The sequence below is a fragment of the Giraffa tippelskirchi genome, chromosome 1 (assembly GCF_054371585.1).
Source record: "Giraffa tippelskirchi isolate mGirTip1 chromosome 1, T2T-mGirTip1v1.2.pri, whole genome shotgun sequence".
Lineage (NCBI taxonomy): Eukaryota > Metazoa > Chordata > Mammalia > Artiodactyla > Giraffidae > Giraffa > Giraffa tippelskirchi.
Genome location: NC_137275.1, coordinates 165,058,333 through 165,072,470, shown reverse-complemented (window position 1 = coordinate 165,072,470; position 14,138 = coordinate 165,058,333). Strand labels below are relative to the sequence as shown.

The 14,138-nt window shown below is 39.9% G+C and overlaps 1 protein-coding gene across 8 annotated transcripts in view; it reads right to left on the bottom strand.

The window, feature by feature from the left end:
* Positions 1-14,138, bottom strand: part of SMC5 (structural maintenance of chromosomes 5) — an 88,824-nt gene that overhangs the window by 30,780 nt on the left and 43,906 nt on the right. For all 8 annotated transcript variants that reach the window (XM_081504828.1, XM_081504849.1, XM_081504871.1 and 5 more), the window contains one exon: positions 1,238-1,493. In XM_081504828.1, coding sequence (XP_081360954.1) covers positions 1,238-1,493 — 256 coding nt within the window. The remainder of the gene's footprint in view (positions 1-1,237; positions 1,494-14,138) is intronic.

Here is a 14,138-nt window from a genome sequence, read left to right as displayed (position 1 = left end):
ATGGCATCACCGACTCGATGGACATGGGTTTGTGTAGACTCCGGGAGTTGGTGATGGACAGGGAGGCCTGGCGTGCTGTGATTCATGGGGTCACAAAGAGTTGGACACGACTGAGCGACTGAACTGAACTGAAAAATCTTTAAAAAAAAATTATCAATGAATGGAAATTAGGTCATAATATACTACTTGGCTCTGTTGTGAAGAAGTTTTACTGTTGTAGTAACATAAATAATACTTAGTATTTTTAGCTGTTTGAATTAACCCATAAACAGTACATGTAACATATAATGGTTCACAAGAAAATATATTTCAGCCTTTAAACTATAAAAACCATTGTACACATTACAGATTTAGATTATGAGAAAGGAGGAAAGTAAAAAGGAAGGCTAGGAGTACCAATATTTTTAGCTTATAAATATGCATTCAAGCATTATACACAAATGCTAAACGACAAAAAAAGAGTAAGAATATTTATAGTAAGTCACATTAATATATGTTATGATTACTAATATTAAAATAATAATCCCACTTGAGGAATTACAACAATAGGTAAGGGAGGTGTCATGAGTTGAAATCCACATCTAAAGTAACAAACTATTAAAAGATGATATTGCAAGTTGATTAACCAAGACATGGAGAAACAAAAATATGATTAAGATATATGAAAAACCACTAGAAAAAAAATTGCTGAAATAGTTAAAGAGTGCTTCCTCTTGACAGTGGATCAGGAAGTTGTCTTATCTAGTTTTGTCTTCTCTTAAAACCATACACCTAAGCATTTTGCTAAATACATTTTAAAATGTTTTTTAACTGATCTTAGTCATATATACTGAGAAGACAGAATGTAAGATCTCCTCTGTCTGAATAATGATCTAGCCATATGATCTACAGGAAAAAAAAAATTATGAAACTGGAGAGGCTTCAAGGAATAAAGCTAATAGAAGGTTATGAAAGCTAGAATAAAGAGCTTAAATTTGACCTGAGAAGTAACAGAAAACTGAGTGACTGTAGAAAAAATAAAGTATTTTTAGGGAATTAGATCAACTGCCATAATCTGACCTAAGACAGTGGTCTGCTAGTGGCAAATCATTACACAACAGATACAGGTATTAAATGAGCTTCCTCAACAAGCAGAGCTGAACATTTAGACATGATCAGGGAAAGAAGAAAGCCCATCAACAGAGACACATCTCCCATTTTATAAACATGTCTTCACCCTAAGTTTAATAAAACTTACTCCTCTTCTCCTTCTCTAAAGTTTCCCTTTCTCTTCGCTTATCAATTATCTCGCTTTCGCATAATGCCTTTTCATCTTGAACTCGTCTCAGATCATTTGTAATGGCATCAATTTGGGGTTGAAGATTTTCACAGTTTTCTGTGGTCTTCAGTTCATTTTGCAAATCTTCTATCATTTTGCGGGTGTTACTTATTCTCCTCTGTCGGTCATGCTCTTCATTTCGTTTTACTGTTAAAGCCTGCTGAAGCTCCTCAATCTAATAAAACAAAAGCAGATTAGTATTAGAGATTGTTTTTTCTCCTGGTTTATAAGGTTTTTACAGTGATAACAGTTTTAAAAATGCAAACACTCTAAGAACATGAGTTTTTTTCTCACTAAAAGATATCCTGCTAGAATTAGACTGCTACTCCTATCAGACTACTTGTCTCTTTATTTGTTCAGTAATACATACCAAGTATCCAGAGCAGTGCTTAGTATATAGTAGCATTCATTACATATTTGCTGAACAAACAAAATATTTATAAAGCCAATCAGTAGATTTCTAAATATTTACAGGAAGATTTCACATACATCATAAAGTTGAAAATAGTCATATGGTACAACAGACATTCAATAAAGCAGTAATAACAGAAATGATGATGAAGATTATGTCATCTTACTAATTTTAAACCAAAATAAACTATTGTCTTTCAGTTACTTTCTACTAGCATGTCAAATTAATATTTTAAGATTTCAATCCTCAATCTATATGTTTATGTTCAGGGTACATGTGTGCTAAGTTGCTTCAGTTGTGTCCTACTCTTTGCAACCTTATGGATTGCAGCCTGCCAGGTTCCTCTGTCCATGGGATTCTCCAGGCAAGAATACTGGAGTGGATTGCTGTGAACTTTTCCAGGGGATCTTTGGAAATTTGGGTTGGTATCAACTTTCCTTTTTAAAAGTTTAGCTTTGACAGTATCAGACAATGAACTGAATATATGCCAAAACTCCCCCTCCTACAACAAACACACAGGAAGTGAAGAAAAAATATTTGACAAAAAAAGATATACGTATGTGTGTGTGTATGTGACTGAAAATTAACCATGTTCAACGGGCCTGAAAGAAGGAAGCAGACAAGAAGCCATAGTGTTCAGCCAGGAAACCCATGTTTTAGGAGACTAAACTGGCAGGTCATGGGAGACAAGGATGGAATCAAGAATACACCAAACACATGAGGAAGTCCAAGTTAATCATGAGACAAGGGCTCAGGGCCGGGGCAATGGGATGACCCAGAGGGATGGGATGGGGAGGGAGGTGGGTGGGGGGTCCAGGAAGGGGAACACATGTAAACCCATGGCTGACTCATGTCAATGTATGGCAAAAACTATTACAATATTGTAAAGTAATTAGCCCCCAACTAAAATAAATAAATTTATATAAAAAAAAAAACTGCATACAACAACAACAAAAAAAAGAATACACCAAACACATGAGGAAGTCCAAGTTAATCAAAAAGGGACAAGAAATTTAACAAATATAACTTTTGCAGTCTCAGCAAAAGAGACCACCAAGCTACCAAAAATCACTGAGCTGCTGAAAAAATTTTATACCAAGAAGTCTCTCAACATTGACCTGAAAAACTGAAAAGCAACCTGATGGTACCCTGTCCTTCTAGCTAAGTTTTGAGTTCTATCTTTAACTCATTCAACACCTTCATCCAACAAACTACCATAACTAACTAATTCTGTACACCCATGTTCAGCTCTGGAGAAGGCACTGGTGACCCACTCCAGTACTCTTGCCTGGAAAATCCCATGGACAGAGGAGCCTGGTAGGCTGCAGTCCATGGGGTTGCTAAGAGTCGGACACGACTGAGCGACTTCACTTTCACTTTTCACTTTCACACACTGGAGAAGGAAATGGCAACCCACTCCACTATTCTTGTCTGGAGAATCCCAGGGACGGAGAAGCCTGGTGGGCTGCTGTCTATGGGGTTGCAAAGAGTCGGACACAACTGACTTAGCAGCATGTCTTAGCATCTCTTTAGCATGACTTAGCAGCGACTTAGCAGCAGCAGCAGCAGCATGTTCAGCTCAGGCACGACTTAGCAGCAGCAGCAGCAGCATGTTCAGCTCAGGCACAGTAAGTCCAAGCCTCTTAGATAATCCATGTTCACTAGCATACTATCCACATACTGCTCCGTATATTTAAGTTCTCTGAATGTCCTCTCTTCTTGTTCTAAGTAAAATTTGGTGATTGCTGGAAGACATTTCTCCCTGGAGCTCTTTCAAACGGTGACATTTTCATGCCCTAATCCTTCAGGACACTTCAGGACTCAGGTGGGGAGGGTGTCCTCATTAATCTCCACTGTACTACTTTCTCCATTAACTGAGCCCCACTTCAGGTCCTTTGAAGACCATGCGATCAGACGTTACCACCCATTATCTTTTCGATGTTAACTGCCTCCCTCAAAATCTTTCCTCACCCCCTTCATTCAATCATGACTTTAGCACCCGACTACGACTACCTTTCTCTCCATCATTATGCTGGCCATCATGGTATTTCAACATACATACAGAAAACTGTATGTATGTCTTTGGCCTCTGTGTTCCCTGACTTCTTCAACTTCAACCATCTTTTCCTAAACACCACCTCAGTCAACCTCTCCTATGGTTATATTTAATGATATCTATGGTTGTATCTCTAACTAGATCATGTAGATCACCAAAAAATCATACCACCTCCGAAAACTGTATTTCCACAATCCTACTCTTTGATCACCCCCTTCCTTCCCTTCCATTTTACTTCCATGGTATTACAACTATTGTTTAACTATACAGAGTCCTGCAAACCACAGAGCCTATCTTTTCACCATCAACCACCCCCCTCATTTCTTTCCTTCACCTGCTGAGGTTCCACAACTCAGCATGAGAATCACTCCCAAGCAAAGACCTCCTGACCCTGCACCATTTCTAATTCACATCAGCAAGGGAAAAGGTCAGTCCTTATTAAACCTAAATATATACCTTCTATTTATCTGGATCTAAACAACTGAATTAATTGGAGAAATTTTTGAAAACAGGTCTTACTTCAAATTTATGGCCACACAACTTAAACAGGCACTCAGAACTCCCCCAAAAAACTACTACGTTTACGTTAGTCTAATAAATGTATGCTCTCATTCTGACATGAATTCACATCTTCTCCTTCCTCAATCCAATATTGCTAAAGGCCATCTACTCACTCAGTTAATATGAGACACTGTCTCAGATCTCATTAACAGCAGTGTTAAAAGCAGACTATTCTGATCAGAGTACTTTCCTCCTTTTGAAACCATCATTCTACCTCCAAGTATAATCACTCTGCTTTATCTTATACAATATAAGAAGAGTTCTTCTAGCTACCTAAATCTAACCCTCTAAGGCTACTCCAAGCAATGTTTCTCAAGTTATTCATGGTGAAAGAACAGTAAAAAAATTCTTGGCAACCACAAGTCAACTTTTATCAATTGTTGTTCAGACGCTAAAATCATGTCTAACTCTTTGTGACCCCGTGGATAAGCACTCCAGGCTTCCCTGTCCTTCACCATATCCCAGAATTTGCTCAAACTCATGTCCACTGAGTCTGTGATGCCATCTGATCATCTCATCCTCTATCGTCCCCTTCTTCTCCTGCCTTCAATCTTTCCCAGCATCAGGGTCTTTTTCTAATGAGTCAGTTCTTTACATCAGGTGGCCAAAGTATTGGAACTTCAGCTTCAGCATCAGTCATTCCAGTGAATACTCAGGATTGATTTCCTTTAGGATTGACTGGTTTGATCTCCCTGCTGTCCAAAGGACTCTCAAGAGTCTTCTCAAACACCACAGTTAGAAAGCATCAACTTTTAGAAGATCAGCCTTCTTTATGGTCCAACTCTTACAACTGTACATGACTACTGGAAAAACCATAGCTTTAACTATACAGACCTTTGACATCAAAGTAATGTCTCTGCTCTTTTATACACTGTCTAGGTCTGTCACAGCTTTTCCTCCAAGGAGCAAACATCTTTTAATTTCACAGCTGCAGTTACCATCCACAGTGATTTTAGACTGCCAAAAAATAAAGTCTGTCACTGTTTTGTTTCCCCTTCTATTTGCCACGAAGTGGTGGGACTGGATCTTAGTTTTTTGAATGTTGATTTTCAACCCAGCATTTTCACTCCCCTCTTTCACCTTCATCAAGAGGCTCTTTAGTTCCTCTTTCACTTTCTGCCATAAGGGTGGTATCATCTGCATATCTCAGGTTATCAATATTTCTCGTGGCAATCTTGATTCCAGCTTGTTTCATCCAGCCTGGAATTTCACATGATGTACTCTGCATATAAGTTAAACGAGCAGGGTGACAAAATACAGCCTTTACATACTCCTTTCCCAATTCTTAAACAAGTCTGTTATTCCATGTACAGTTCTAACTATTGCTTCTTGACCTGCATACAGGTTTCTCAGGAGGCAGGTAAGATGGTCTGGTACTCCCATCTCTTTAAGAAGTTTCCAGTTTGTTGTGATCCATACAGTCAAAGGCTTTAGCATAGTCAATGAAGCAGAATAGATGTTTTTCGGGAATTCTCTTCCTTTCTCTATGATCAGTGGATGTTGGCAATTTGATTTCTAGTTCTTCTGTCTTTTCTAAATCCAGCTTGTACATCTGGAAGTTTTCAGTTCACATACTGTTGAAGTCTAGCTTGAAGGATTTTGATGATTACTTTGCTAGCATATGAAATATAAGAAACTGTGCATTAGTGTGAATGTTCTTTGGCATTGCCCTTCTTTGGATGGGAATGAAAACTGACCTTTTCCAGGTCAAAACCCTGTAGGCACCAGGACCCAGGATAAACAAGCAGTGACCCCACAAGAGACTGAGCCAGACTTGCCTGTGAGTGTTCGGAAGTCTCTGGTGGAAGCGTGGTCAACAGTCACCTGCAGCAGGGTCAGGGGCACTGACTGCAGCAGTTCTGGGAGGTGTGGCAAGCTGGTATAAGTCCTTTTGGGAAGGTCGCCATTACCCCTACCATTGTTTGCCTTTAGGTCAAACTACAGGGAGGGAACACAGCCCCATCAGTTAGCAGAAAACTGGATTAAACATTTACTGAGAACAGCCTTGCCCACCAGTTCAGTTCAGTCACTCAATCATATCCGACCCTTTGTGACCCCATGGACCGCAGCATGCCAGGCCTCCCTGTCCATCACCAACTCCCAGAGCTTGCTCAAACTCATGTCCATTGAGTCAGTGATGCCATCCAATCATCTCATCCTCAATCATCCCCTACTTCTCCTGCCTTCAATCTTTCCCAGCATCAGGGTCTTTTCCAATGAGTCAGTTCTTCACATCAGGTGGCCAAAGTACTGGAGCTTCAGAACTAGTCTTTCCAATGAATATTCAGGACTGATTTCCTTTAGGATTGACTCTTTTGATATCCTTGCAGTCCAAGGGACTCTTGAGAGTCTTCTCCAACACCACAGTTCAAAAGCATCAATTCTTCAGCACTCAGCTTTCTTTATAGTCCAACTCTCACATCCATACATGACTACTGGAAAAACCACAGCTTTGACTAGACTGACCTTTGTTGGCAAAGTAACGTCTCTGCTTTTTAATAAGCTGTCTAGGTTGGTCATAGCTTTTTTTTTTTCCCTTGCTCCTGAGAAGAAAATACAACTCACTGCCCACCAAGTAAGATGCAGTTTTCCCCACAGCCAGTCCCTCCTATCAGGAAGCTTCCACAAGCCTCTTATCCTCATTCATCAGAGGGCAGACAGAATGAAAACCACAACCATATAAAACTAACCAAATTTAAGACATGGCATTACAGCCTTGTCTAACTCAATGAAACTATGGGCCATGTGGTGTAAGGCCACCCAAGAAAGATCATCTGCATATCTGAGGTTGTTGGTTTTTCTCCCAACAATATTGATTCAAGCTTGTGATTCATCTAGCCTGGCATTTTGCATGATGTACTCTGCATGTAATTTAAATAAGCAGGGTGAATAAGCAGGGTGACAGTATACAGCCTTGATGTATTCCTTTCCCAATCTGGAACCAGTCAGTTGTTCCATGTCTGGTTCTAACTACTGCTTCTTGACCCACATACAGGTTTCTCAGGAGACAGGTGCAGTGGTCTGGTACTTGGATGTCATTAAGAATTTTCCACAGTTTGGGGAAACAGAAAGTGAAAGCCCTGAAAGTGAAATCGCTCACTCGTGTCTGACTCTTTGCGACCCCATGGACTGTAGCCCACCAGGCTCCTCTGTCCATGGGATTTTCCAGGCAAGAAAAGTGGAGTAGGTTGCCATTTCCTTCTCCAGAGATCTTCCCAACCCAGGGATTGAACCCAGGTCTCCTACATTGTAGGCAGACGCTTAACCGTCAGATGGCAGAGGAGTAAGATCACCAGCCTCCCCACAAATACATCAAAATCTCATCAAGATACAGAACAATTCCTACAAAGAACCTCTAGGTGACAGCAGAAGACCCCAGGCCTCCAGGAGGCAGGCTAAGCTCCCTGGAATGAGATAAGAGAGAGTATGGAGACACAAAAAGGGAAGAGACAGAGAACTTCTGGATCGGAGGGAAGGAGGGAACGGTGAAGGAGGAAGAGTTCCCAAGCACAGGAACTCATAGGTGAGCCCAAGGGGAGTTGCAGAATCTTGGAAAGCCAGGCAAAGCAGGGACCTAGAGGGCAGAAAATAGAGAAAGCTGCTGCACTTCTCAGCTCGTAAACAGCTCATGGACTGTGGCCCCAACCAGCAGCGTGCTCGGGGAACCCAGAGAAACCCACAGAAGCCCTGCAGGGACGAGGGTGCTGAGAGAGGCGCAGCATACAAACCTCTGCAGCACAGACAAACCTCGTGGTGTAGAGGGTGAGGGAGACGTGGTGTGAGAGAGGCACAGCGGCACATACAAACCTCTGTAGGGCGCACAAACCTTGTGGCACAGAGGGTGGGCCCTGGGGGCTGAAAGAGGGGCACACAAAAACCCTTGCAGGGCACACAAACCATGGGGTACAGAGGGAGAGCTCAGAGGGCTGAGGGAAGCCCACACAACTCTCCATGATGCAGAGGGCAGGGGTGGGGAGCCAAAAAATGATCCATACAAGTCCCTACCTAGCAAGCTTCCACCTGTGGGGCGGGACTGGGGACAGAAGCACTGGCAATGATTCCAGGAACAAGTAGGGGGCTGGTGGCAGTGAAGATACGCTGAGAGGGCCACTCTGAGGTGGCTGCAGAAATAGATGTGTCTAACACTGCCAAGGCAGAAAGGCTGCCCAAAGACATACTGAACCCACAGACACCGGAAACCTGCTACTGGACACTGTGCTGCCCTTTAGAGACAAGACACAGTTTGATCAACCAGAACACAGGCACAAGCTCCCCAACCATGAAAACATTACAGGATACTAACCCAACCCCAATCACGGGTGCAGACTCCACAACCCAGAACTATGATCTTGAGGACTTTTTCTTCTTTTTTAAATCATACTGTTTATTCCCCCTACATATTTCTACCTTCACATTAGACTTTTGTAGTGCTGGGGAGTTTTCCTCTGTTTTTCTTGTTAAAAAAAAAAGAAATTAAAAAATTTTTTTCACCCTTTCTTGGGTGATTTTTCTGATTTTGTTTTTTTATATATTTGTTTTATATATATATATATATATATATATATATATATATATAATGTGATTGCAGCCATGAAATTAAAAGACACTTTCCTTGGAAGGAAAGTTATGACCAACCTAGACAGCATATTAAAAAGCAGAGACATTAATTACTTTGTCAACAAAAGTCCATCTAGTCAAGGCTATGGTTTTTCCAGTAGTCATGTATGAATGTGAGAGTTGGACTATAAAGAAAGCTTAGCGCAGAAGAATTGATGCTTTTGAACTGTGGTGTTAGAGAAGACTCTTGAGAGTCCCTTGGACTGCAAGGAGATCCGACCAGTCCGTCCTAAAGGAGATCAGTCCTGGGTGTTCATTGGAAGGACTGATGTTGAAGCTGAAACTCCAATACTTTGGCCTCCTGATGCGAAGAGCTGACTCACTGGAAAAGACCTTGATGCTGGGAAAGATTGAGGGCGGGAGGAGAAGGGGACTACAGAGGATGAGATGATTGGATGGCATCACCAACTCAATGGACATGGGTTTGGGTGGACTCTGGGAGTTGGTGATGGACAGGGAGGCCTGGCGTGCTGCAGTTCATGGGGTCGCAAAGAGTCGGACACGACTGAGCGACTGAACTGAGCTGATATGTATATTAAAATATATAAAAATAAATTTGATTGCTTTCTTATAGTTCTTTACCAGCTGTAGCTATTCCTGAATATATATAAATCTTTTTCGCATGTCTATTTATTTTTGTTTTTCTATTTTTTTTTTAACTGTCTACTCCACCCCTTCCTTTTCTCTCCCTTCTCCTTTTCGTTTTTCTTAGCCTTCACTCTTTCTTTTCACATGTAAGTTAAACTGTTGTGCTCTCCTGGCTATATTCCTCAGCTGGCACTCTGCTCAAGCTCAGTTTTCCAGATTGAGCATTAGTTAGCTCTGCTTTTAATTGGTTGATACCACTTTTGGTTTCCCTTGTTCACCAAGTCAATCTCCTATACTCTTTTCCTTAGAATACTCTGGTTATAACTGTGGGTGGAAGTGTGTGTATATGTCCCATTATTTCCGTAATCTTGATTTTGTATTTACCATCCATCTGGGTTCATCTTTTATTTCATGTCATGTTTTACTTTTTGTCTTGGTGTGTTTGCTTTAACTCCCTTTAGTCCCACAACAAGTGACTTATGGAGGCCCAATCCACTGACCAAGGATCACACCTGAACCAGTGAGGTGAGAGCATTGAGTCCAAGATCCCAGACTGCCAGAGAACTCCTAACCCCAGGGGGTATTAATTACTGAGAACTTTGACACCTGTACACAAAACCTAGTATCATCCAGCTGTTGACAGCATCCACCCAGGACACTTTACCTAAACAACAAGCAAGAAAAAAACACAAAAACAATCATCAACAGATAAAGAGTCCCACGGGCGCTCCAAAATATACCACCTCACACAGCCCTTCCCATCATGGGGGGGACCTCCCCTCTTCCCACTAGAACACAGGCACAAGTCACCCCTAATAAGAAGTCAACACAAACCACTAAACCAATCTTTCCCTCCAAGGACAAAAACCAAAAGCAAAAAGGTATACAACCCTAAAGCCTGGAAAAAGGAGACCTCAATTGGAGCAAGTTAGAAATAAATAAATAAAAAGACAGAGAAATACAGTACAAATGAAAGAACTAAGGAGAAACTCAGAACACCAAATAAATAGAGAGGAAATAAGCAATCTATCTGAAAGAGAATTCAGAATGATGGTAGTAAAGATGTTCCGAAGACTTTAAAATGGAATGGAGAAAACACAAGGAACAATTAATACAGTTGCCAAGGACATAGAAGAAATAAAGAATAAGCGAACTGAGATGAATAACACAATTACTGAAATTAAAAATACTCTAGAAGGAACCAATAGCACAATAACTGAGGCAGAAGAATGGTTAAGTGAGCTGGAAGATAGAATGGTGGAAATAACTGCTGAAGAGCACAATAAAGGAAAAGAATGAAAAGAACTGAGGATAGCCTCAGAGACCTTTGGGACAATATTAAACACATCAACATTCAAGTTATAGGGGTCCTAGAGGAAGAAGAAAAAAAGAAAGGCACTAAGAAAATTTTTGAAGAAATTATAGTTGAAAACTTCCCCAACATGGGAAAGGAAATAGTCAATCAAGTCCAAGATGCACAGAGAATCCCTCACAGGATAAAACCAAGGAGAAACACATCAAGACACATATTAATCAAGCTAACAAAGATTGAACAGAAAGAATATTAAAAGCAGCAAGGGAAAAGCAACAAGTACCATAAAAGGGAAAACCCATATGATTAACAGCAGATATTTTAGCAAAAACTCTGCAGGCCAGAAGGAAATGGCAGGATATATTTAAAGAACCGAAAGAAAAAAATCTACAACCAAGATTACTATACATGGCAAGGATCTCATTCAAAATTGATGGAGAAAATCAAATGCTTTATAGACAAATAAAAGTTAAGAGAATTTAGTACAACCAAACCAGCCTTACAACAAATATTAAAGGGACTTACATGGCCAGTAAACACAAGAGAAAGGAAAGATTACAAAAACAAACCCAAAACAATTAAGAAAAAGCCAACAGGAACATATATATCAATCATTTCTTTAAATGCAAACAGATTAACTGAACCAACCAAAAGATACAGACTAACTGAATGGATACAAAAATAAGACCCATTACATGTTGCCTACAAGAGACCCACTTCAGACCTAGAGACATAAGCAGACTGAAAGTAAAAGGATGGACAAAGATATTCCATGCCAATGCAACCCAAAAGAAAGCCAGAGAGGCAATCCTTATTGCAGACAAAATAGATTTTACAATAAATAATATTATAAGAGATAAAGAAGGGCACTACATAATGATCAAGGGGTCAATCCAAGAAAAAGACACAGCAATTGTAAATATTTATGCACCCAACATAGGAGCATCTCAATACACAAGGCAAACACTAACAGGCATAAAAGGGGAAATCCCAGTAACACAATCAGAGTAGGGCACTTTAAAACTGCATTTGCACCAGCGGACAGATCATCAAACAGAGAATCGATAAGGAAACACAAGCCTTCAGTGAGACAGTAGACCAAATGGATCTAACCGGTATGTTCAGGACTTTCCATCCAAACGCAGAAGAATACAACTTCTTCTCAAGTGCACGTGGAACATTCTCCAGGAGAGACTACATCCTGGGCCACAAGTCAAGCCGCAGTAAATTTAAGAAAACTGAAATAGTATCAGGTATCTTCTCTGACCACAAAGCTATGAGACTACAGGAGAAAAAAATGCAAAAAACATAAACCCATGGAGATTAAACAACACATTACTAAATAACAAAGAGGTTACTTAAGAAATAAGAAGGGAAATGAAAAAATTCCTTGAAACAAATTTCAATGAAAACACGACAACCCAAGACCTATGGAATTCAACAAAAGCAGTTCTAAGAGGGAATTTTATATAGCAATACAATTCTACCTCAAGAAACAAGAAAAATATCAAATAGACAACCTAACTGCACACCTAAAGCAGCTGGTAAAATAAGAACAAAAATCCCCAGAGTCAGCAGAAGGAAATAAATCATAAAGATCAGAGCAGAAATAAATGAAAAAAGAAATTAAGGGAACAATAACAAAGATTAATAAAACCAAGAAAGCTGGTTCTTTGAGAAGATAAACAAAACTGACAAACCACTAGCCAGACCATCAAGAAAAAAAAGGGAAGAAAAATCAACAAAATTAGAAATTAAAAAGGAAAGGTTACAACACCCAACACAGAAACACAAACGACCATAAGAGAATATTATGAGCAACTATATGCTAATGAAATGGACAACCTAAAGGAAATGGACAGATTCTTAGAAAAGTTCAACTTCCCATGACTGAACCAGGAAGAAAGAGAAATTATGAATAAGATAATTACAAACACTGAAATTGAAACTGTGATAAATCTCCCAAAAAACAAAAGCCCAGGGTAAGATGGCTTCACAGAGTAATTCTATCAAACATTTAGAGAAGAGCTAATGACTACTTTTCTGAAACTCTTCCAAAAAACTGCAGAAGAAGGAACACTTCTAAACTCATTCTATGAGGCCACAATCACCCTGATAGGAAAATCAGGCAAAGACAACACAAAAATAGAAAATTACAGGTCAATATCACTGATGAACATAGATGAAAAAATCCTCAACAAAATTCTAGCAAACAGAATTCAACAACACATTAAAAAGCTCACACACCATTGACAGCTTATGGTGAACAGTGTTGGATTCGAGATTTCCGAAGGAGAGAACTTTGCTTTGGGACCAAAGACACAGCTGCAGTTACTCAGACCTTCATGAGGCAGAAGTTTTATTAAAGTGGAGAGGGGCAGAGACAGCTTCTTATCAAAGACACCAGAAGGGGCAGAGAGCAGCCCCTCACTGGGCTTATCAAGCTCTTATATCCTTTTCAACTGGTTATTACCAATAGAAAGGTCTTACCAGACCCACTCCCACAACATCTTTAGATAACAGGATTAGTCAGAAGGTTCTTAAGAGAAAACATGTCCTTCAGCAAGATACATTGTTGTTATATAATCATTAGTACAGAGTTTAAGGAAAAACATACACTTGAGCAACATGAGTTGCTTTGTTGTGTAACCATTAGCTCTGGGCTTAAAGAAAGTTAAGTCTTAGAAGAAATAGATTGTTGCCTACCAATTCAGAGCTTAAGAAAAAAATGTCTTAGATGACTAAGACAAAGGAATGTAGGGAAAAAGTTTGTCCCTTTCTCCTCCAGGGTCCCACACCCCTTTCTCCTTGAGGGCCCCAGACTCCTTATCAACCTACCTAAGAATTAACTCCCTCACCATGATCAAGTCAGGTTTATTCCAGGGCTGCAAGGATTCTTCACTATACGCAAATCAATCAATATGAAACACCATATTAACAAATTGAAAGATAAAAAACAAACGATCATCTTAATACATGCAGAAAAAGCCTTTGACAAAACTCAGCACCCCTTTATGATAGAAACACTTCAAAAAATGGGCATAGAAGGAACCTACCACAACATAGTAAAGGCCATATATGATAAGCTCACAGCAAACATTATTCTCAATGGTGAAAAACTGAAAGCATTCCCTCTAATATGAGGAACAAGACAAGGGTGTCTACTGTCACCACAATTATTCAACATAGTTTTGGAAGTCCTAGCTATGGCAAGTAGAGAAGAAAAAGAAATAAAAGGAATCCAGATAGGAAAAGAAGAAGTAAAACTCTCACT